At 40.1% G+C, this 20,208-nt stretch overlaps 3 protein-coding genes across 4 annotated transcripts; 1 reads left to right on the top strand and 2 right to left on the bottom strand.

Annotated features, from left to right (window-relative positions):
• Positions 1-40: 40 nt before the first annotated feature.
• Positions 41-6,071, bottom strand: LOC134798584 (uncharacterized). Its single transcript, XM_063770954.1, has 4 exons — positions 5,716-6,071; positions 5,258-5,427; positions 1,105-1,185; positions 41-220 (listed from the first exon to the last, which is right to left on the bottom strand). Exons 1-4 carry the CDS (start codon positions 5,975-5,977, stop codon positions 137-139), a joined length of 597 nt encoding a protein of 198 aa, XP_063627024.1. The 5' UTR covers positions 5,978-6,071; the 3' UTR covers positions 41-136.
• Positions 6,072-6,278: 207 nt separating this feature from the next.
• On the top strand, positions 6,279-8,358 carry LOC134798884 (NADH dehydrogenase [ubiquinone] 1 alpha subcomplex subunit 13). The gene is made up of 3 exons (XM_063771275.1): positions 6,279-6,416; positions 6,665-6,885; positions 7,320-8,358. The coding sequence occupies exons 1-3, from the start codon at positions 6,317-6,319 to the stop codon at positions 7,455-7,457; spliced, it is 459 nt and encodes a 152-aa protein (XP_063627345.1). The 5' UTR covers positions 6,279-6,316; the 3' UTR covers positions 7,458-8,358.
• Positions 8,359-12,032: 3,674 nt separating this feature from the next.
• Positions 12,033-19,881, bottom strand: LOC134798883 (very-long-chain (3R)-3-hydroxyacyl-CoA dehydratase). 2 transcript variants are annotated; one of them, XM_063771274.1, is made up of 6 exons: positions 19,587-19,881; positions 19,250-19,381; positions 14,539-14,662; positions 13,966-14,168; positions 13,023-13,162; positions 12,033-12,572 (listed from the first exon to the last, which is right to left on the bottom strand). In XM_063771274.1, exons 1-6 carry the CDS (start codon positions 19,779-19,781, stop codon positions 12,248-12,250), a joined length of 1,119 nt encoding a protein of 372 aa, XP_063627344.1. In that variant the 5' UTR covers positions 19,782-19,881; the 3' UTR covers positions 12,033-12,247. The 2 variants fall into 2 exon arrangements, with proteins under 2 accessions (XP_063627344.1, XP_063627343.1); XM_063771273.1 differs by having other exon boundaries at positions 12,034-12,572; positions 13,966-14,171.
• Positions 19,882-20,208: the final 327 nt, after the last annotated feature.

Here is a 20,208-nt window from a genome sequence, read left to right as displayed (position 1 = left end):
CAATTTAATTTCCTTTATTCATGAAAATAAAAGAAATATAATATTATTTTATTTCAGCTAGTTTTATTCATATAAATGTAATAAATAGAATTTCGGACTTCATTCAAATTAGAAATTTAGCTTCGTAACTGAGAAACTACAATACCCAACCATTGTCTAGCCTCTCTTCCATGGGCTTGGTAAAATACTGGCATCTCCGGAATTTTTCCAGAATTTCACCCTAGAAAAAATAAAGAATTATTGTTTCCCCACGCCCTAATTAACCTTTTGGACGCCAATGACCGATATATCCGCACCGCAGGTTCAACGCCAAAGACCGATTAATCGGTCACAGACCACAGAGCAACATAGACCTACGTGCATATGCATAAAGTTCAATTTCAGTTTCGACACTTCGGTGACGTGGCGTCCGCGTGACAGCTTTTGTGTTTGACATGGCGTCGAAAAGGTTAACAATGATATTAAAACAGTAGTGAAAGGCACGCCATTCCAAAGGGCGCAGTGGAATCGATCTGGGCCCATAACCTGCTTGTTTTTGGGCCTAAAAGGAAAGTATGGCAGATGACCTCGTGAAGGCATACTATACTGGTAGAATATACTGGTAGAAAGCACTTTGTCTGACTTTTATACCAAGATAAATCATTAATCTAAATGGATGCCTGAATAAGGGACTGTGATAAAATTGGTGCAAGAACAAAAGTTGTTCATAAATTAAAAAACCTTGCGCTAGAATCGACTTTGCCAAAAACCGGAATCCCTCGTTTTGTTAGCATTAGAAAAATGGTAGGTAAACATCAATCTTGATGTCTTTTTAATGAAAAACACTTAAAAAAAATTGTAATTATTAAATATGTACTTATGAAACTAAAACAATCTAAAATATCTATTTCCTTGCTATATAATTGTTACGTATTTGCTGTAATTTATTTTTCAAGACTGTTTTTCAATAAAAAGGCACGTCAAGATTGTTTACACTTTTTGTAATGCTAAAAAAACGAGATAAAATGTAATAGCCGTAACACACTACCGCACCGCACCAAGGTCACGGTGCGGTGCGGTAGTGTGTCACGGCTTTGAAGACCACCACCAACTATAGGTACTTACCGGCCCGGTTTTCTGGATTGACTCACTGTAAAAAGTAACGGCACTAGACCCAGTTCCATACAAGGGATACTTTAGGTGCACCTGTGAACAAAATATTCGTTTAAGTACCTTTATCTTCCTCGCGTTGCCTCCTGGGGTCCGCTTGGCAACTAATCCCAAGAATTAGCGTAGGCACTAGTTTTTACGAAAGCGACTGCCATCTGACCTTCCAACCCAGAGAGGGTAAACTAGGCCTTATTGGGATTTGTCTGGTTTCCTCACGATGTTTTCCTTCACCGAAAAGCGACTGGTAAATATCAAATGATATTTCGTACATATTAAGTTCCGAAAAACTCATTGGTACGAGCTGGGGTTTGAACCCACGACCTCCGGATTGCAAGTCGCACGCTCTTACCGCTAGGCCACCAGCGCTTATTAGTTTAAGTACCTAATGGTTGATAAGTAGAAATAGTTTACTCCATTTACTTTGTCCAAGGTCGTAATTTGGGAGGAAAAAACTGCAGTGGCTGCAAGGCAAACTGTATTCGCCCTAAGGCCCAGTAGGCCTGGGCCTAGGGCGGCAGCAAGGCGGCAGTCTATGTGATGCGTGCTGAGAAAGGGGCGGCTATACATAGTATTAGTTAGTACAGGGCCTGGGGCCTAGCCTAGGGCGGCAAATCCGCAACAAAAGTAAAAAAAAACAAAAACAACGGGTTGCTCCGGGAGTGCCGACAAAAGTGAAAACTCAATGACTAGTCCAAAATGTCTGCAGCACTATGTATAATTGACCCATCCTCCTTTCTATTGAAAAACTTTAGTTCCGAAATTGCTGGCCAGTGAGCTTAAATTTGTAGCGTTAATTGTTTAAAATTCGAATAGAAATTGTAAAGTTACCTTATCTTATCTTATCTTATTGTTTTCGGGGGCCCTTGCGGATACACTTCGACCCATAGGGATCTTTTGTGCAGTTACCCCCTAGAAGAGATCCGTCAACTACTCAAGAGCTTTTCCCACCATATCCATGTGTCGGATGATGGAGCTCATGGGTAGCGTTTTAAAGTCCTTTGGTTCCAGGTATCCTGCTCCAAAGTCCTTCATTCTTTGTCTGGCGAGGGCGTGACATTCACACATTAAGTGTCTTACTGTCTCTTCCTCTTCGCCACACATACGACAATCGGTGTTGTCAGAGTGTCCCATCTTGGCCAGAAATCCTTTGACCCCGTAATGGCCAGTAAACACCCCCGTTATGATTTGGAGTTGTCTTTTGCTAAGTTTCCAAAGCTTTTTGCTCCAGCCGGAGTCTATTCCTTGCATAAAGAGCTTTGCATGCTTTAGACCCGTCAGACTATCCCATTCTTCCTGGTGTTTGGTCTTGGTATGGTCTTTAATAGCCGTTGTGATGGTTCCCTGTGAGAGCCCCACGAATGGTTCCGGACCTATAAGGTTACTTACAGATCCGGCTCTGGCGAGTTCATCTGCATTTTCATTGCCTATGAATCCCTCGTGCCCTGGGATCCATACCAGTTGCACTCTGTTTTGCCTTCCAAGCTGGTTCAGGGCTTGGACGCCATTATATACCAGTCTAGAGTCCACTCTGGGAGCTTCGAGCGCTTTGAGAGCGGCCTGACTGTCGCTGAGTATATAGATATTCTTCCCTTGGGTTCGCCTAACTATATTCTCATGCACACAGGCAATTATAGCGAATGTCTCGGCTTGGAAGACAGTGGCGTAATTGCCCATGCTTATACTACTACTAAAGTCATTTGCATAAATGCCTGCCCCCGTACCAGATTCTGTCTTAGACCCATCTGTGTACCATATGATGTCGTTTTCATCAGAGATTGGTGCTTCAAGACCTTCGGTCCACTCAGCCCTTGTTGGAATTTTAACGTTAAAATTCTTATGGAACACAAACTTGGGTTGCATCTTATCGCAGCCCATGTTCGTAATCCTTTTCATGAAATTGTCACATTCCATGTTTGTGTGTTTGGTCTTTGGCTTGCTATCGCTCCAGAGGCCTGTTAGGGTCAACCTGTGTAGCGATTTCCGCGCCTCAGATTGTATCACTAGGTGTAGCGGCGAGAGGTCTAGCAGTACCTCCATCGCCGCTGTTGGCGTCGTTCTAAACGCGCCAGTAATAGCCATGCATGCCGTTCTTTGTATTTTCATAAGGGCATCCCTGCATGTGCTCTTTAGTGTCCTTGGCCACCATGCCAGGCATCCGTACAAGATGATTGGTCTTACCATCATGGTATAGATCCATCTTAGTACCTTTGGGTTTAGACCCCACGTTTTGCCATAAGCCGATCTACACATTCCAAACACTCTAAGTGCCTTGGTGGTTGTTAGTTCGACATGCTTTCTCCAGTTCAGCTCTTTATCTAGTGTAACGCCTAGATATTTCACTTCATTGGACATATCCAGTACCCTTCCATAAAGCTTCAGCTGCTTCATGCCATTAAGGGTCTTTTTCCTGGTAAACGGTATTACCACTGTTTTTCCTGGGTTTATGGAGAGTTGATGACAGTTGCACCATCTCTCCACTTGCTTCAGTGCTTTATTCATGATTTCCGATACTGTTCCCGGGAATTTCCCGTTTACAAGAATCACTAAATCATCTGCGTACCCTACCGTATGTATTGGGCCTTTGTTTAGTTCTTCCAACAGTGAGTTAACTACCAGACTCCAGAGAGTTGGTGAGAGAACCCCACCCTGTGGACAACCCTTCGTGGCCGTAGCTAATATTTCATCTCCCATAAGGGAGGATTTTATTAGTCGGCTATTTAGCATAGTACCAATCCATCTACAGATTGTTGGTTCTATGCCGTGTTTAGATGCTGCAATATTGATTGCCTGATACGTGGTGCGGTCAAATGCCCCCTCCACGTCTATAAAAGTGGCCAGACATAGTTCTTTGTTCTCTATCGCCTGTTCCGCTCTGGTTGTCACCAGGTGTAGTGCCGTTTCAGTCGATTTACCCGGCTGATACGCACACTGCAATTGGTGCAGCGGATGCCTCTTAAGAGGACCATCCCTTATGTGTCTGTCTACCAGTTTCTCCAGTGTTTTGAGGAAAAACGATGACAGACTTATCGGCCTGTATGATTTGGCTTCTGTGTAATCTGCTTTGCCCGGTTTAGGCAAGTACGTTACCTTTACCATCCTCCACACACGCGGTACGTGTCCGAAGGCTTTTAGGCCGAAAGTTACCTTGCAGACCTCGCATCTAAATATATTTGGTCATGATATTTTGAATTTTATTCACCAGTACTAGAGTTCACTTTTATTAGCGATTTCATCAAGATGTAGCTTTATTGAATTATATTGGAGTGATATAAAGTTAGAATGTAACTGTGAGATCCTCGTATTTCAACCCGTACAAGATTAGAACATTGAGCTTTATTGCTTAATATAAAAGTCCAGTTTTAAATAATTGACCTGATTATGATACGTTATGACTAAAGTTCTTTGGTGAATAACATTGCCCGTGAACTTTCGAATGATCCACGGAACATGGCGGATCGTGTTCCAGACATTTTTATTGATTATTTGCATTCTGCTGTTTAATGTATAATTTTGATAGGGTATTAATGCAGTGAATGGCAAGCGCAATGGGTGCAGTTAATGAAGAATTCTCCTGGAAATGCGAATAACTAATTCTTTGGACATCATTCGGCGGTTCGTGGTCTCGGCCGCCATTATGCGTTGTACTGCTGCTCCATCTATCCTCCAGTGCATCGTGAAGGCCTCGACGGATGACTGAATATCGACGACTGTTATATAATCTCTAATATAATATATGTACTTGACATTGGCAAAGTGCCCTGGTAGCAGAGAGCCATTATTACGAATAAAAAAAAAAAACATTGCCCGTCACACAACATAAAGTCACGCAAGCGCCCTGCGCCACCTACATGAAACAGCAGGCTCAGGCATACATTTTCGCCGTGCGGTAGAAAGAGAGGAGAGACGCCTTACGCGTTACGCCTTACGCTGTCTCGAGTTTATCATTTTTTCCCCACCTCAAAAAGTGCTCAGCGCCGCTAAAGAAATTTTCACTTCTAAAACACGACCCAGATCCCAGATCCAATCTTATCAAAATTGGCCATATGGTGGGTGTTCCAATGTCTGGGAATGAAAGAGATACATACTTATATTGTTAAATATATCTTACGTTTTTGTCCAGAGGGATTTCTAAGTTACGAGGCTCGAACTCATCCTTCACATAGTTGGCCTCGTATTCGGTGCAGTACTCGGTGACAGGATTATTAGTTTTCATTTCATCTATAACTTCCTCTAACATTTGCTCCCAGAAAAAGTCTTTTAACATTTGCCTCCGAAGACCTGAGAAGCAAAGAGAAAATTTATGATCAGATTGAAAAGCTCGCTCCACACTCGTGCGTGAATCGCGGCGCGAAGCACAGAGCGAATTCGAGAAACAAAATAAAGGTATATTTGAACAATGTAAGTTGAGTTTGCACAGCATGCATTAGCCGTAGCACACTACCGCACCGCACCGCAACCTTGGTGCGCCGCACCCATAAGTGAGAGCGAGAAAGAGATATTTCTTTCTCGCTCACACTTATGGGTGCGGCGCATGCTCGCTCTGTGTGGACCCAACTATTTGCTTACCTACAATACGTGGAGTTTTTTTTGGAATCTTATACTGGTTTCTCATTTCGCTGCCTTTAGCAGGTGCTTCCCTGCCATCCTGCAGAATCCATGGACGACTATAACTCTTTCCTTTTCCATAAGCCGATGGTTCTGGGGGAACTTTCGGGTGTAACTTGATCCGTTCAAGGGGTCTTATTTTTAACGATGTATCCTCGACATCAGGTTCTGGGATATCAGCTTGAACTTCGGCGTCAATGTTGCTTGGTTGTAGAGCATCCATAGTGTACAAAAAATACTAATAAAGATTGTCGAAATTGCAGAAATAAATAAGTTGCGTTGCTATGGAAATATTGATTGATACTTTATGACTTACCGATAGAAAATTTTCTAATCGGATGGGATTGTTGACAATACATTGAGGCATTTGTTTGATCAATTGAATTCGTTGCTCCTAATTAGCCAGTAATTATCTAAAACCGCGTGTCATTTGTTGCTACGTCTATAGAAGCCTTTAGCCAAAGCAATTTCAAAACGCAAAGTCTTTCTTCTGTCACTGTCAATTTTTGACTTTTGTCGTTTACTTGTCAAAAGCTGTCACTGTCAGTGAAACGAACGCAAAATGTCCTGCAGTGCAGTGGCCAGGAAACAGGATCTGCCTCCTCCAGGGGGCTACAAGCCCATCCCCTTCAAGAGGATCCCGGCTAAGCAATTCTTCAGCGGTCAGTTCTCGTAATTTTTAATTGTTTTGGTCAATAAAACGTATTATGTAACTTAGTAGAGGTTAGGCCAGTTTGTTATTTTGGTTTATTTATCGGATAATTTAAGGATAGTTTAAGTAATATCAGAATTTCTATGAAAAATCTCATTTACACACCTTTACAATAGCAAAATCTATCTGGTTAAAGTGTGATAAGTAAAAGCAAGACATGGTTAAAGGCAATAATTATTTGCAATAATAACACTTCAGGATATGCCATGTTTGCTGGCTTCATCGGCATGACCACTGGCGCCTTGTACCTGCACTACCTGAACTACAAGTGGGTGAAGAAGCATGAGATCGAGATGCGCTCAGCCAAGATGGCTATCTACCCGATGCTGCTCGCCGAGCGGGACCGCGAGTACTTGAAGCAGCTGCGGAGGAACAGGGACGCTGAGGCGGAGCTGATGAAGGATGTGCCTGGATGGGAGGTTAGTGACCTAGTTTAAGCTATTCTTAAAATGTTACTGTAGTTTGAATTGAATAGCTATTACTCCAGTTTTAATGTAATCTTTGGCCTAAATCTCAACAAATTACCTTTTTTAAGAAAGCAATTACAAATAAAATAGGATTGGACCCTCGATCATCAGAAAATGAGGAAAATATAAATCACATTAATGTGATTTTTAACTTGACTCTCCATAGATAGATACATTAATATATAGATAGATCGTCTCTCTCTTTTTGACTTGTACATAGAGTCTGTGCGGAAAGAGACGAGTCATAGAATGTATGGAATCCCTTACATTCCACGCGTCTTCTCTTTCCGCACAGACTATAATTTATATGCCAACATCATCATAAGTACAAGATAGAAAATATAAACCTTACTCAAAAGTTTCAAGACATAACTACCTTATTCCAGGTCGGCACTTACTACGGTGAGAAGGTATACAAGCTCCTGCCCCCGGACACGCTCGTAGAGCCCATCTTCCACGAGTACTATGTCCACACCGACCCCATCGCGTGGTACCAGCGCGCCTATATCAAGCTAATGAGCTAAGTGGACCACTGTTCACATGTTTGAGGGACTATAGGCCAATTATAGATCCACACTTGCAAATCCTGAGCAAGAGTCGTTTTCCGTTTCACGGAATATCAGCACATCTTTAAATTCTTTAACAATATTTGACATGTAAAAATACTTTGTCTCCAATTGCCAAAAATGTTCAATGTTTGATATTTTTGCATATGAACCATTTTTGGTGAAACGGAACTGATATTTGGTGAAACGGATAAATACTCTTGCTTCGGCCAGTCGGGCCTGTCCGCAAGTGTTGATGTAATGGCCCATAACCCATATGGACTGAAAATATGTTGCCTTTAAGATCTGTTCTTATAACCCAGGGGGCCTACAGCGAAAATGAAAATAGAAATTTTGTTATCTGCCTCTATCTTGACTATTCGAGCGATATAGGCAGATAAAAAAATATCGTAGTTCATTTTTCGCGGTACTAAAATGACAGTTTGTTTTTTTTTACCACGTTAGTGAAAAACAAGCATACAGCCTGATGATAAGGATCACCGTAGCCTATAAACGCCTGCAGCTTGAGTGGTGATACATGCGCGTTGTCAACCCTTGAAGTCCTGACTGTCCCTCGAGTAAACCTCGGCATGGTACTCATTCCACAGCCGGAGTGTCTGCGGGAAGAAATTCTCAATCAGTCATGTCAAATGTATACCATTTGTACAATACATAATCAAACTATGGTTTTAGTATTTGGGATATTAAAAACAGAGCTTAATAACGTTAACTATTCTAAAGATATGTATGGTCCATGTTATATCTGAGAGTGTTGGAGTTAGTTCAAATGGATGCGATGTAGATTGACTGCCACTGATTTCCGTTTTTAAAATTGTTTTATTTTAGCTGTTAATTTACAAATAAATCAATATAAGCAGTCTTTCGAAGTTTTTTTTGTGTATAAGATTTAATACAAAGGTTTGGATTTCTAGTGTCTTTTCTGAATTGGTGAAGTGAAACAAAGGTTCGTACTTTCGTAAGTAATTGTTGTACAATACAAGCATAAAGTACTTTATAAAATTCACAATCTTAACACATTCATTGCCGACGCATTACGATTAAATAGTTTCGTAACGCGAACGCGTCTTTGGCAATGAATGGGTTAATCTAGCGTACGTCACCGGCAGGGATGTTGCGGATGCAGATTTTTTGACATCCGCGGATGCGGATATTTAAAGCCTCACATCCGCGGATGCGGATGTCAAGATTTGGTAGGTACTTAAAAAACGTTAAACATTACATTTTTAGCATTTTTTATTTAATAAAAAACGAAACGTTTAGTAGGTGAGCAAGAATATAGGTGCGTTTTATTTAATAAACAGTAACTTGGCCGACTTTTCGGGATCTAGACGATTTCGTTATATATAATGACGAAATTACCTAGCACTTACGCCGCCGCTAATACGTACCTGTTACCGACTTGGTCGACATCCGCATCGATTTTATGCGTACGCGGATGTTGAAAATAATGCGGATGTTCCGCGAATGCGAATATTCGCAACATCCCTGGTCACCGGGTATATATTAAAAGTACAAATTCAATTCGAGTTTTGAACTCATATAGAAATAAGTAAAAGAAAGTTCTGACGGCGCAAAGATGTACTTACGGGAATAGAATTCATTTCTAGTATCCATCCACAACTTTCGGAAGCAGAAGAGGCGATTTTTGATTTGGGTTTGGTTGACTTGACTTACTTAAGATCCTATGTCCCCTAGATGGGGCAGAGGGCGTCCACAGTGACTCTCCATGTAGATCGATCTTGAGCTTCTCGCTTCATTTCGCTCCAAGACTTCCCGATCTTCTTCGCCTCGTCTAACACCGTACGCCGCCAGGTTTGTTTGTTGGGTTTGGTTAAGGCCCCCGAAAGGATGGGTGAAGATCGGGCAGCCAAAAGGGCCTACCAACTGGACGCCGTCCTGTTGGTCATCCTTAATACCGTTGGGTAGATAGAGTGCAGGCAGATCTCCGTGAGCTCGGCGACGGCGAAAGCTGGCGGAATACTGCTCTAGACCGGGCAAAGTGGCGTGCTCTTGTGTTGGAGGCAAAGACTCATTTTCAGTCATCGCGCCAACCAAGTAAGTAAGGCCCCTAATGTTTATCGCAAAAAAACAAGGCATTTTACAAGTAAAATCATAAGGGGTTTTCAAAAAAATCTTTATTTTATTAACAGGTAAAAGTAAAAAAAAAAACTGTAACATATAATTACTTTACAGACTTCTCTGTAACAAATCTAAAATTTAATACTCAATTTAATATGAGTACCTAAACAATCTAAACATAATAAATAGGTAGGTATGTCATTTTGTCAATATAAATGCCGCCACCTTCACCAAAAATCATAAATATAACTTTTGAAACACATAGGTACTTAACTTAATTACCATACAATATTATGCTATTTTATCCTTAGGTTTTGCTTAACATTGTGGTTTTATACATTTGATTTTCTACCTTGTTATAATAATCATTAATATTACAAGCGTCATATGATTGGGCGGTATATATTGATTTTATATTACAAATTATACACCTAAACTTTGCTCAAGAATCACTCTATTGATAGGAGAAAACCGCATGAAAATCTGTTCAGAACATACAGACAGATGCGGCGGGGGACTTTGTTTTATAAGGTGTAGGTAGAATAAAAAGTGTTTAAAACCACATGCCAAGCACTAAATGACTTTAAAATTACCGTAGTTATGCAGAAAACGACCAACTCAATTTTTTTATCAATGCAGAAAGCGACCAAAGCTACTGAGTTAGGGTGTAAGTCACTTTGACAAAAATATAAAGTTGGTCGCTTTCTACAGAACTACGGTCAAATACCTGTACGCGTAGTTTGTATTTTATTTTAACCTTCATCATCATCATCATCATCAGGCTATAGTAGTCCACTGCTGGACATACAGTCGACATTTTAACCTTAACTATTTTGAATTTTAAGACATATAAACAGTACAGGTACGCCGAAGCAAAGTTTTGATGCAAAATATAGTGGTAAGCGTGGTTTCTTATTGAGTTTATCTTATCACATATAACACAAGTCTTATTCATTAAAGGCAGGACTAGAACTAGTCCAGGATACATAAGGTAAAACCTAAATACTAAAAATAAATGAACCAAACTCCCATACAACTACACACTGATTCTACTTGAGTAAACATTGTATACCCACTACACTACGTTTATTATTCTAATACATAAATAAATTATCTTCCTCAGACTAAATGTACATTACAATGTACATATTCGTGCAACCTAATTTGAACCTTTCATGAACCAAATAAAGTAGCATTTCTTTTGTTTCCTTGCTTTTTAAAACAATCGAAATTCGTTCTAATTTACTTATAAAATAAGGATCAAATTAAAAAATTGAAAAATTTATATGGTGGGTCTTAGGAGGTTATTATTATTACGAGCCCATATTGTCCCACTGCTGGGAAAATAATATACATAAATAAATAATATTCATTAAATTTGAATTGGTACAGCCGAAAGTTTTAATTTATGACCCATTTTGTACCTTGTCACAGTGACAATAGTAGAGATAGAGATCTTTATTTTGGATCCAATGTACATATTTATATTACATTCGAGTAAACTACATAGTAACATACAGGCACATATATGGACCCTGGTAGGGTATCGCAAAAATATTTGTAACATATCAAATTATAAATTTTATGTGACAAGCATAACATTTTATGTATTTATGTGATAAGTATGAGGTCTCTTGCGACTTTCAAATTGATTGTCACCGTGACAAGATACGAAATGGGTCATAGATTAACACTTTCGACCGTACATAACCATCTATGTATAAAAAAAATGTTGGTATCATAATAAGTGTTCAACAGGTAGGTATCTACGATAGAATAAAATAGTTGTACTTTTACATGCATAAAGGTCTTTGATAATAATTAATTTAATTATGATACTAACTAACTAAATATTGCGTTTTGGGTAAGTAAAATTTTGCCCAAGATCATTTTTATAGACCTCAAATAAACACAATTCTACCATGTATTTTTATACAACCATGTTTGAGCCATGCACGCAAGCGGTGTGCCGTCGCTCATAAGGATCTGTATATTACAACGGGCACGCGCAAGCAGCAGGTGTGCACAGGCCTTTAGTGACACTAGTACCAGTCAGCTCAATATCAAGGTCATAAAATTTCCTATTCAACAAGTACAAATATGTAAACTTTGTGTCAAGATTTATTTATTTCAATTGGCTTTAAATGCTTTAATACCGATTGATCGATCAATAATGTATCTAATCAGTCGATTCTATGTCGAACGACGCAGCCGAAATTGTTATTTTATTTTCATGGTTATGAAATGTCCCTTATTTTGACAAGAAGGCTCCCAAACACTCAGGTAAATGTTAACTTTCTCTTATTCTTGTTTATGTACCCCACTAAAATTGTGTCGCTTATCTTCAAACTCAGGTAAATCTTATTACCTTATCTTAATACGAAAATCGCATAATCTGACAGATAGATTTACCCGAGTTTGAAGTTAAGCGACTCAATTACATTTTAATTGGTCAATTTGTTTGACTGATCTGTCATTTTAGTATCTCGGATACCTTCGGACACATCTTTCATAGTTAAATTGCATTCAATTCCTAAAAATTGACATACATCGCGATAAAATGCCATAGTTATTTTAGTAATGACAACGTCCATACCAGTAATATGTGCTATCCAAAGCACAGTGCAAAATTTCACCAAATCTGACGCTGCCTTACCTAAGGCGTTATACTATTTAGACTTCTTTATCACTACTTTAGGTTTTAGTTTGACTGTTCTTAACTTATGCATATGGCTCATAACGAAGTATAAGCCAGGACACATGAGAAGTAATAAATATACTCTTAAGGCTGTTGGCATATGGAAAGCGAAGTTCCAAGCGTTGGGTAGAGATATGGTGAATTTTTGAGTTTCCTCGAAGTAAGGTATGTTTCTGATGAGGACGATGGCTTCGCAGACGACCCCTATGGGGTAGAGAGGGATCCACATGGTGTAGCGGAGCCAGGTGAGGATGTAAATCTCTTTTTTGTAGAGTTGGGTGATGTAGTATGGGTACCTGGATTATGAAGGAGAATTATTAAAAATGACGCGCTGATATATAGTCCTCATCGTTTTCGATGACGGTGAAGTGTCAAAACAAAAAAGAAAACTTAAAATTATATTTAAACGGGTCATGCCATGAAGATTGCTTACATGTTTCGCTCCATAACGAGGAGCTTCAACGGGAACAGGCGTTGGCGGACCGAAACAGACTTGCTCGAGCAATCTTCGACTTAAACTACGTTAGTGATCCGTTTTAATATATCTGTGTCTCACGGAAGTTTTGTTATTAAATTTTAAAGCCATTTATAAAGTTGCGTTTTAGCTTTTTCGTGCTACTACGAAATTAGACAAACGGGCCTAACACAACTCCTTGTGGGATCCCGCTTATAAAGCAAGGTTTTACTTATCAAATGCCTCTAATAGTTCCCTGAAACCCTGGTAGGTACTTGTTGTGTAAGCTTACCTGACAACCTCTATGAGACTCCATACTATGAACAGGTAGAAAACGACGGGTTTCGTCTGCATACGAGGTTCGGCTTCGATCATGGCAAACAGGACCATCGCGCGGCCGCTCACTTGTAAGAACGGGACTAAAACGCCCCCCTGGAATCAACGTTGTTGCTGTTAAATTAGGATTATAGCAAAAAAAAACAAAGGGTTGCACTCCGGGAGTGCCGGCAGAAGTGAAAACTCAATGACATTGTAACAGTTACATTGTACAGTCAGTTGCGTCTTACGTGTTACGTCAAAATATTAATAACAGCGCTATCTAGTGCAAAATGTCTGCAGCACTATGTATAATTGAGGTTAACGCCATCTAGCGTTATTTCGTCGCATTACTTGAAACCCCTAAGCACATCACTGTTAGTACTCGAGTTATATTATTACCAGTTAGAGGGAAACTCACTAGATGGCATTTAAATCACGTAACGTTCGTTACGTGTCCGTCACACGTGACGTCACGTCTTACGAATCTTACCTGTCGCAAGTTTAACATTTTTTCCCCATCACAAAAAGTGCACAGCGCAGCTAAAAAAGTTTTCACTTCAATATCGAAAAAGAAACGATAAAATAAAATTGCCGTTCTTTCAGTTCTACAGTTCGACACTTCTAACGAACCTAAACCTAAAAATCTGCCTACAGATAACCTTCAGTCTTCATCATCAGGGAAAGAGAGAGAGAGAGAGTCACGCCGAGGTTAGGCTGGTAGGCCTTATGCCAATATTGCAATTTTCATTAATGTTCTATTTAGTGTTGGTCGACGATATGAAACCAACGAAAATGTACAGGATGAATAGCGGGCGTAACACACTTCCTTGTGGGATCCCGCTAATGATGTTAGGATTTACTAGTCAAACGCCTTTAATAGTTCAATAATACCTACGCCTCTAACAGTTCCACAGTACCTTAGTATATCCGAACATCGGATGCATGACTTCTAGGTACTGCATGAGTTGTAGGAACTTCATAGCGGGTCCTACGTGCTCATAAGTGTCGGCGATCGAGAGCCCCTCAAGCTTCATGTAGCGGACCGCCATGACCGCTAACACGTAGGAGAAGCCCACGAATTGGAACAAGTTGTAGAGGATGAGGTATACTTTCTTGTAGTCTTCTGAAATAGAAGAAAATTATTATCTAGTAAAACGAGACTTGATTGAAAACAAAAATGAAAGTTTACAATTACACTTTGGAAATGGAAAATTTCGATACTATACTCTATACTATACAAAAATATGAGAAATTGTCGAAATTTTTCCAAGTGGATATTTCGTAATTTTGGAAACTTTCCGACGGTACACCAGTAGTTAAAACAGGGTGCGTAGCCAACGTGCCAATCGTATACGCTCCGTAGCGAACGAAACGCAACTGTCTGTCACACTAATATGGAAGAGTGATAGAGAGAGATGACTACGCTACGCTTCGGAGCGTAAACGACTTGCACGTAGGCTAGGCACCCAGTAGATGGAACCTGTGCTTACCTTTCCTATACCCAAATTCCTCTTTTTGCAGCTTATCATACATCCCGGGGTAGTCCTTCATGACGTCACGGGTTTCATCCTCGCTGTCCAATCCATCCTCTGTCGTCCACAGGTCGAAGTTTATCTGAAATGTGTTTGTCAAAATAAAAGTGTGTTTCGATCCTAGTGTTGTGAATAACGCTCATTTCGAGGCTTAAAGACTCGAACCCTTAAGACTCTCGAGGCTTAACGCCTCAAAGGCGGCAAAGACGATTTCTTACATCCATACGCGTAAAATAAATACATACAATCCTCAAATATAGTCGAGTCTTCAAGACTTACGAGTCTTGAGGGTCGAATCTTTAAGCCTAAAAATAAGCGTTATTCACAACACTGACATACCTACTTGACGTACTGAATGTGTTCAAAATGTAAATTATAAACACTTAATCACCTAAAACAAAGACGTCAGAAAACCGAGTCCTTATTAAACAAACTGGAAGAAGCGCTAAATCCAGGGGCGTATTCTAAAATTTGGCGCCCCGGGCCAATACGTTTCGCCGCCCCAAAAGTCAAGGAAGAAAAAGAAAATGCTATCCGCCAGGGGCCGTATATGCCGCCCCTGGGGGTTGGCGCCCCGGGCCATGGCCCGGATGGCCCTAGGGTAAATACGCCCCTGGCTAAATCGGGAGTTATGGAGAACCAGGGGAGAGGCCTTTGCCCAGCAGTAGGACACACACAGGCTGTGAAAAAATTAGTTTATATAAAAAAAAGATACCTACAAGCTCAAACTAATATCACCAAGGGCCTCCTCCTTGCGGTCAAATATGATCACATGATTTCTGGATGACCCCTAATAAGTTAGAAGTTATTTCAAGATTTGTGTGAAATTAACATAAAGTAATGTCGTTGTTCGATAACAATGGATGTACTGTTGCAAGTAAACATTCGACAGCAAACGTTAGGTCAGTAGGGGTATTTATAATGTAAGCCGATGTAATAAATAAATATACCTAATGGGTAAATCTTACACGATTCGAACTAGTCAGAGACATAACGTCCATCCAGCGATCGTAATATATGAGATTCCTAGGCATGTCGTGAAACGTGAAAATCATTGTCTCGTTCCCTGAGTCGACGAAACCCCGCAACGCGGGGCTCTTATTTCTGGACAGTTTGCCCTTAGGGCATCTGAAGCAACCTAACAAAGCTATACAATACAATACAATACAAATACTCTTTATTGCACACCTCATTACAGAAAACAATACAAATAATACAGGAAGAAGAGGTAAAAACACCAGGCGGTCTTATCGCTAAAAAGCGATCTCTTCCAGACAACCTTTAGGTAGCGGAAATTAATAAATCCTACCCTACCTATCTATTCTTTTAATGTGACTACCGACTAAACATGACACAGAAACTTTACGATCGTTATTGTTACCCACCATGATTATTGGTGGGTTGAATGTTACATCCCAAAATTTAACTTTTTGAAAATCAAAATAAAAAACCGGATAACTGCCAGTCGGACTCGCCTACCGTGGGTTCCGTATTTATAGCGGTTATCACAGCGACAACAGAAATACACAATCTGTGAAAATTTCAACTGTCACAAATTTCAGCTATCACGGTTCATGAGATACAGGCAGACGGACAGTGGAGTCTTAGTAATAGGGACCCGTGTTTACTCTTTGGGTACGGAACCGTAACAACCTAACCTGACCAAAATATAAACAACCTTCTCTTTTTACACGACTGCTCGAAATAACACTCCTTATTTCGAGCAGTTTGGTATTTAAAATTTAAGCCATAGGAGGCAGTCTCGCTCGTCATAAAAAAAGGAAAAGTAAACTTACATCACGTAAAGGTAGACTGTACGACATGTTGCCTAGAATAACACTGCTCAAAATTCAAAAACAACTTTATTTATCGTATTTTAGTAGTTATAAGACCTTGTGGTTTATAATTTATTAAATTTTGAAAATTACGTGCAGGACCTTTTGCATAAAATATAATTCTGATTAACACACGCTATAAACACGTAGGTATATACGTGTTAAGACTATTTTGAGTTATGTAAGTAGTGCGAGAAGATTTTGTGTCAAGAGGGTTCTGTTATGTATAGTGTGAATTATCTGAAATGATTTTCTGGCCTCAAACCCTAAGCTGTTAAACGCATTGTATTTTTTGTCCACCGGGGCAGGCGTGGCTTACTCCGCGATTTCGTTGCGTCGCTACAAGTACATGCGGCCCACACCAATTTTGGTGTCTAGCAGTAGTAGTTGCCGCGAACGGCTACGGAACGGACTCCTCCTCGCGCTTGCGCCACCTTTTTGTCATATCTGGGGTAATTGACGCGTTTTGTTAGAGAGTGAACCTTCTGAACCTAGTACTAATATTTATTCTGTGAGCGTGGGCTACCTATTATCATTTCTCATAAGTCTGATGGATCAAGCCCGTTTAAAAGGCAATTCTTGTAACCGTTTTCAAGGTTTTCAGGGGTGAGGATTTTGAAAATGATGTCCATTATCGGATCCGGGATGGTGGGCGTGCAATTTTGTCCAAGTCGTCATGGTAGTCGATTGTGATGGTTTCAGGAGTGCATATTACGAAAAAGATGTTTAAAATCTTAATGACAGATGTTAATTGTAATTTCAAAATCAGCGCGCAAGAACCCTAAATTATATTACACTTAAAACTGGAATTATGCATACAAAATAATTTAATAAATACAAATAATATATTTATATTTTGCTCAAGGTTAATAATAACTACGAAGCATTGGCCGGTGTCAGTGAAGTTTATCCATTTGGCAAACAAGTGCTTATTTGTTATGCGTTGTTAAGGACCTTTAAAATTTCCATTAATATTATATATAAATAAATACTAAATAAATATTTGGGGACAATCTTACACAGATTGATCTAGACCTTAGGAGGATAAATAGTTTGTTGTGTTTGTAGAGTTGAACAGCAGACATAAGATCATTGGCTATGCTGATGACCTGGGGTTATTGGCTCAAAACAAAAGGGATCTGGAAGCCATGGCTAGAATTGTGGAGCAGGAAGGGGAGAAGATAGGTCTCAGAATCAACCACCAGAAAACTGAATATCTCCAAATGAAAAGGTACAAGAACACCAGAGTGAAAAGAGAAGACCTAGTAGTCGGAGCAACCACCTACAAAGGTGTGGATCTTTTTAGGTATCTTGGTTGCACAGTAACTGATACCAACCAAAGGGAGGAAGAGATAGATATCCGAATCCAAAACGCCCTAAGATGCTCGGCAGCGCTCCATCGAGTCTTAGTGTCCAAGCTGATCAGTAGACCGACCAAGATTCGAGTCTACAAGACTGTAATTAGACCAATTTTGATGTATGGGTGTGAAGCTTGGACGCTGACTCAGAGAGAAGAGAGCAAGCTCTTAGTGGCGGAGAGGAAAATCTGGCGGAAGATTCTGGGGCCTATCAGAGAGGAAGATGGGACTTGGAGGCGAAGGAAAAATAGGGAGCTAGAGGAGCTTGTTGCGATGCCCAATATAATTGGCGAGATCAAAGCCACACGACTCCGCTGGCTCGGTCACCTGGAGAGGATGGGGGAGGATCGTGCTGTGAGAAGAGCGTATGTGGGGCACCCGGGCGGAAAACGTCCGTCGGGGCGTCCCAGATACCGCTGGAGTGACGAAGCCCAAAAAGACCTGTCCACCCTCGGAATACCCAACTGGCGTGAAGTGGCGCAGAATAGGGCAGAGTGGCGCTCTCTTGTGTCAGAGGCCAAGATCCTCTTTGGGTCACTGAGCCAGTGATGTATGTATGTATGTACTTAATTTGTGTAGGTATGTTATGATCCGACAGATGCAAAAGATATTAAGGAACTTGTTTTTCAATGTATGGTGATGTATAAATAAATATAGCATTAATAAGTGGAAGGTCATCTTTTCAGTGGTTGTCCAAAAATATAATTATAAAGAACAAATATTATGACTATGATGCATGCATGCAGTGGCCTAGAGAAAAAAAATAGGCCTCTTAAATAATAAGAGGCCTGCACTACACCCAGCATGCCTTCAACTTTTTTGTTGTTTACTGTAATATTAACTGTCAGGCCCAATGTCCATTACAATATACATTTAGTCTAATTTCAACTTTTCACAAACCAAATAAAGTAGCACTTCTTTTGTTTCATTGCTTTCTCAAACAAACGAAATGTGAGGCAAAGTAGTAAAAGTATTAACCAAAGAGAATAAAGTCTATAGACGGATTGTCAAAGTAAATTATGTAGGCACTGTAAATTTACTGCCATCTTTCGACAGAACATAAAACTGTTAGAACGCCATTTGACTTTGATCCTTATTCTTTCAGTGATATACTGTGTTAACTTAATAAATATTAATATTCACGCCATCTACTCGACTATAGGCCAAAGGTATGGTTCCATGTTTTCGAGCGATGGCGCCACAACCTTCAGCCTATGCTCGAGTAGATGGCGTGAATATTAATATTTAAAAAGTTAACACATATCGGTTAAAGAATAAGGATCAAAATCAAATGGCGTTCAAACAGGTTTAATCTTCTGTCGAAAGATGGCAGTAAATGAATTGTAGCTACATAATTTAGCATGACAGTAACTCTCTTCTTCAAATCCTCTTTGAACAACAACAGGGTTCAAATTACAAACTGGAAATTTTTGAAAAGTGGGGCTTACGAGGATAAAACTTTTAAGACTATGTTACCTTCACCCAGGCCGGTTTCTGAGGTTGTGCTGTCAGTCGGGGCCACCATGACGGCTTCTCCTTCACCAGAATCACTTCCACGCGGTTGTCGAATATGCGCACCGTCGTTGGGTACTCGCTATCAGATTCAATCTAGAAAAAAACATTGAGAACTTTTTAATTTTTTTCCATTTTAGTGAATTTTTCAGACAGTGGTTAGCACACAGAAAACCTCCTGAGTGGTTGGTCTGTGGCGTAGTATGTAAGATCAAGACAGTACGTTAAACTGTTTTTTTATAAAAATACCGGCACGAAACATCGCTACCGCAGAGTAGTGTTATACTTATTCAGTACTAACCGATTTTATGGGAGAGAACAAGTCTAAACTAAACTCGTAAAGTGTTTTGCCATGGGCACCTATGCCGTCGGCGGCGAACTTAATCTTGCTTTCCAGAACATTCACATTGGGTTTTACAACATTTTTCAAGTCGATCTTTAAGGAAACCTCTTTCTCGGTTTGCGCCCAATAGACGAACGGGCTGGGTATCACCATTTTGTATTATTTTGAATGCCGGATTTACCACTTAGCACATAGAATTATGCTTTAGAACGAGAAAATTATGGAATATTTTTTTAAATGCCGATATTGCCGATTTCCAGGCAACCAAAGTCCGTCAAAGGCATCAAATAAGCACTTCGATAACTTCGATTCGATTATCTATTGTCAAAGTGTCAATATTTTTTGACGTTTAAGTTTCGTTCAAAAATCGGACAGCCAGGGCAAAACGACGGCCGCAGCAGCGGGTCGTCGGGTGGAACAAGCACGTCAGGGACGCTCATGGTGAGGCTAGGCTTTATTTTCAGACGTGGGTGATGCACGGTAAGCCATCTGAAGGCCCTTTTTATGTCATGATGTGTGAAAAGCGTAAACAGTTTAAAGCTCGCCTTAAATGGTGTCAAGTAAATCAGGAACAAATTAA

This window comes from Cydia splendana, chromosome 17, assembly GCF_910591565.1.
Source record: "Cydia splendana chromosome 17, ilCydSple1.2, whole genome shotgun sequence".
In the NCBI taxonomy this organism is placed as follows: Eukaryota; Metazoa; Arthropoda; class Insecta; order Lepidoptera; family Tortricidae; genus Cydia; species Cydia splendana.
This window is presented reverse-complemented; position numbering and strand designations above follow the sequence as displayed.

What these genes read in the sequence shown, in the direction of transcription:
- LOC134798584 (XM_063770954.1), bottom strand. Translation starts at nt 5,977, where the DNA reads ATGGATGCTCTACAACCAAGCAACATTGACGCCGAAGTTCAAGCTGAT. An exon ending in AAATCCCTCTGGACAAAAAC is followed by an intron (nt 1,186 to 5,257) that starts GTAAGATATATT and finishes TTTTGTTCACAG; the next exon opens with GTGCACCTAAAGTATCCCTT. An exon ending in CAATCCAGAAAACCGGGCCG is followed by an intron (nt 221 to 1,104) that starts GTAAGTACCTAT and finishes TATTTTTTCTAG; the next exon opens with GGTGAAATTCTGGAAAAATT.
- LOC134798884 (XM_063771275.1), top strand. Translation starts at nt 6,317, where the DNA reads ATGTCCTGCAGTGCAGTGGCCAGGAAACAGGATCTGCCTCCTCCAGGG. An exon ending in GGCTAAGCAATTCTTCAGCG is followed by an intron (nt 6,417 to 6,664) that starts GTCAGTTCTCGT and finishes ATAACACTTCAG; the next exon opens with GATATGCCATGTTTGCTGGC. An exon ending in AGGATGTGCCTGGATGGGAG is followed by an intron (nt 6,886 to 7,319) that starts GTTAGTGACCTA and finishes ACCTTATTCCAG; the next exon opens with GTCGGCACTTACTACGGTGA.
- LOC134798883 (XM_063771273.1), bottom strand. Translation starts at nt 19,781, where the DNA reads ATGGTGATACCCAGCCCGTTCGTCTATTGGGCGCAAACCGAGAAAGAG. An exon ending in TGTTCTCTCCCATAAAATCG is followed by an intron (nt 19,382 to 19,586) that starts GTTAGTACTGAA and finishes GTTTTTTTCTAG; the next exon opens with ATTGAATCTGATAGCGAGTA. An exon ending in CGATGTTCGGATATACTAAG is followed by an intron (nt 13,163 to 13,965) that starts GTACTGTGGAAC and finishes CGTTGATTCCAG; the next exon opens with GGGGGCGTTTTAGTCCCGTT.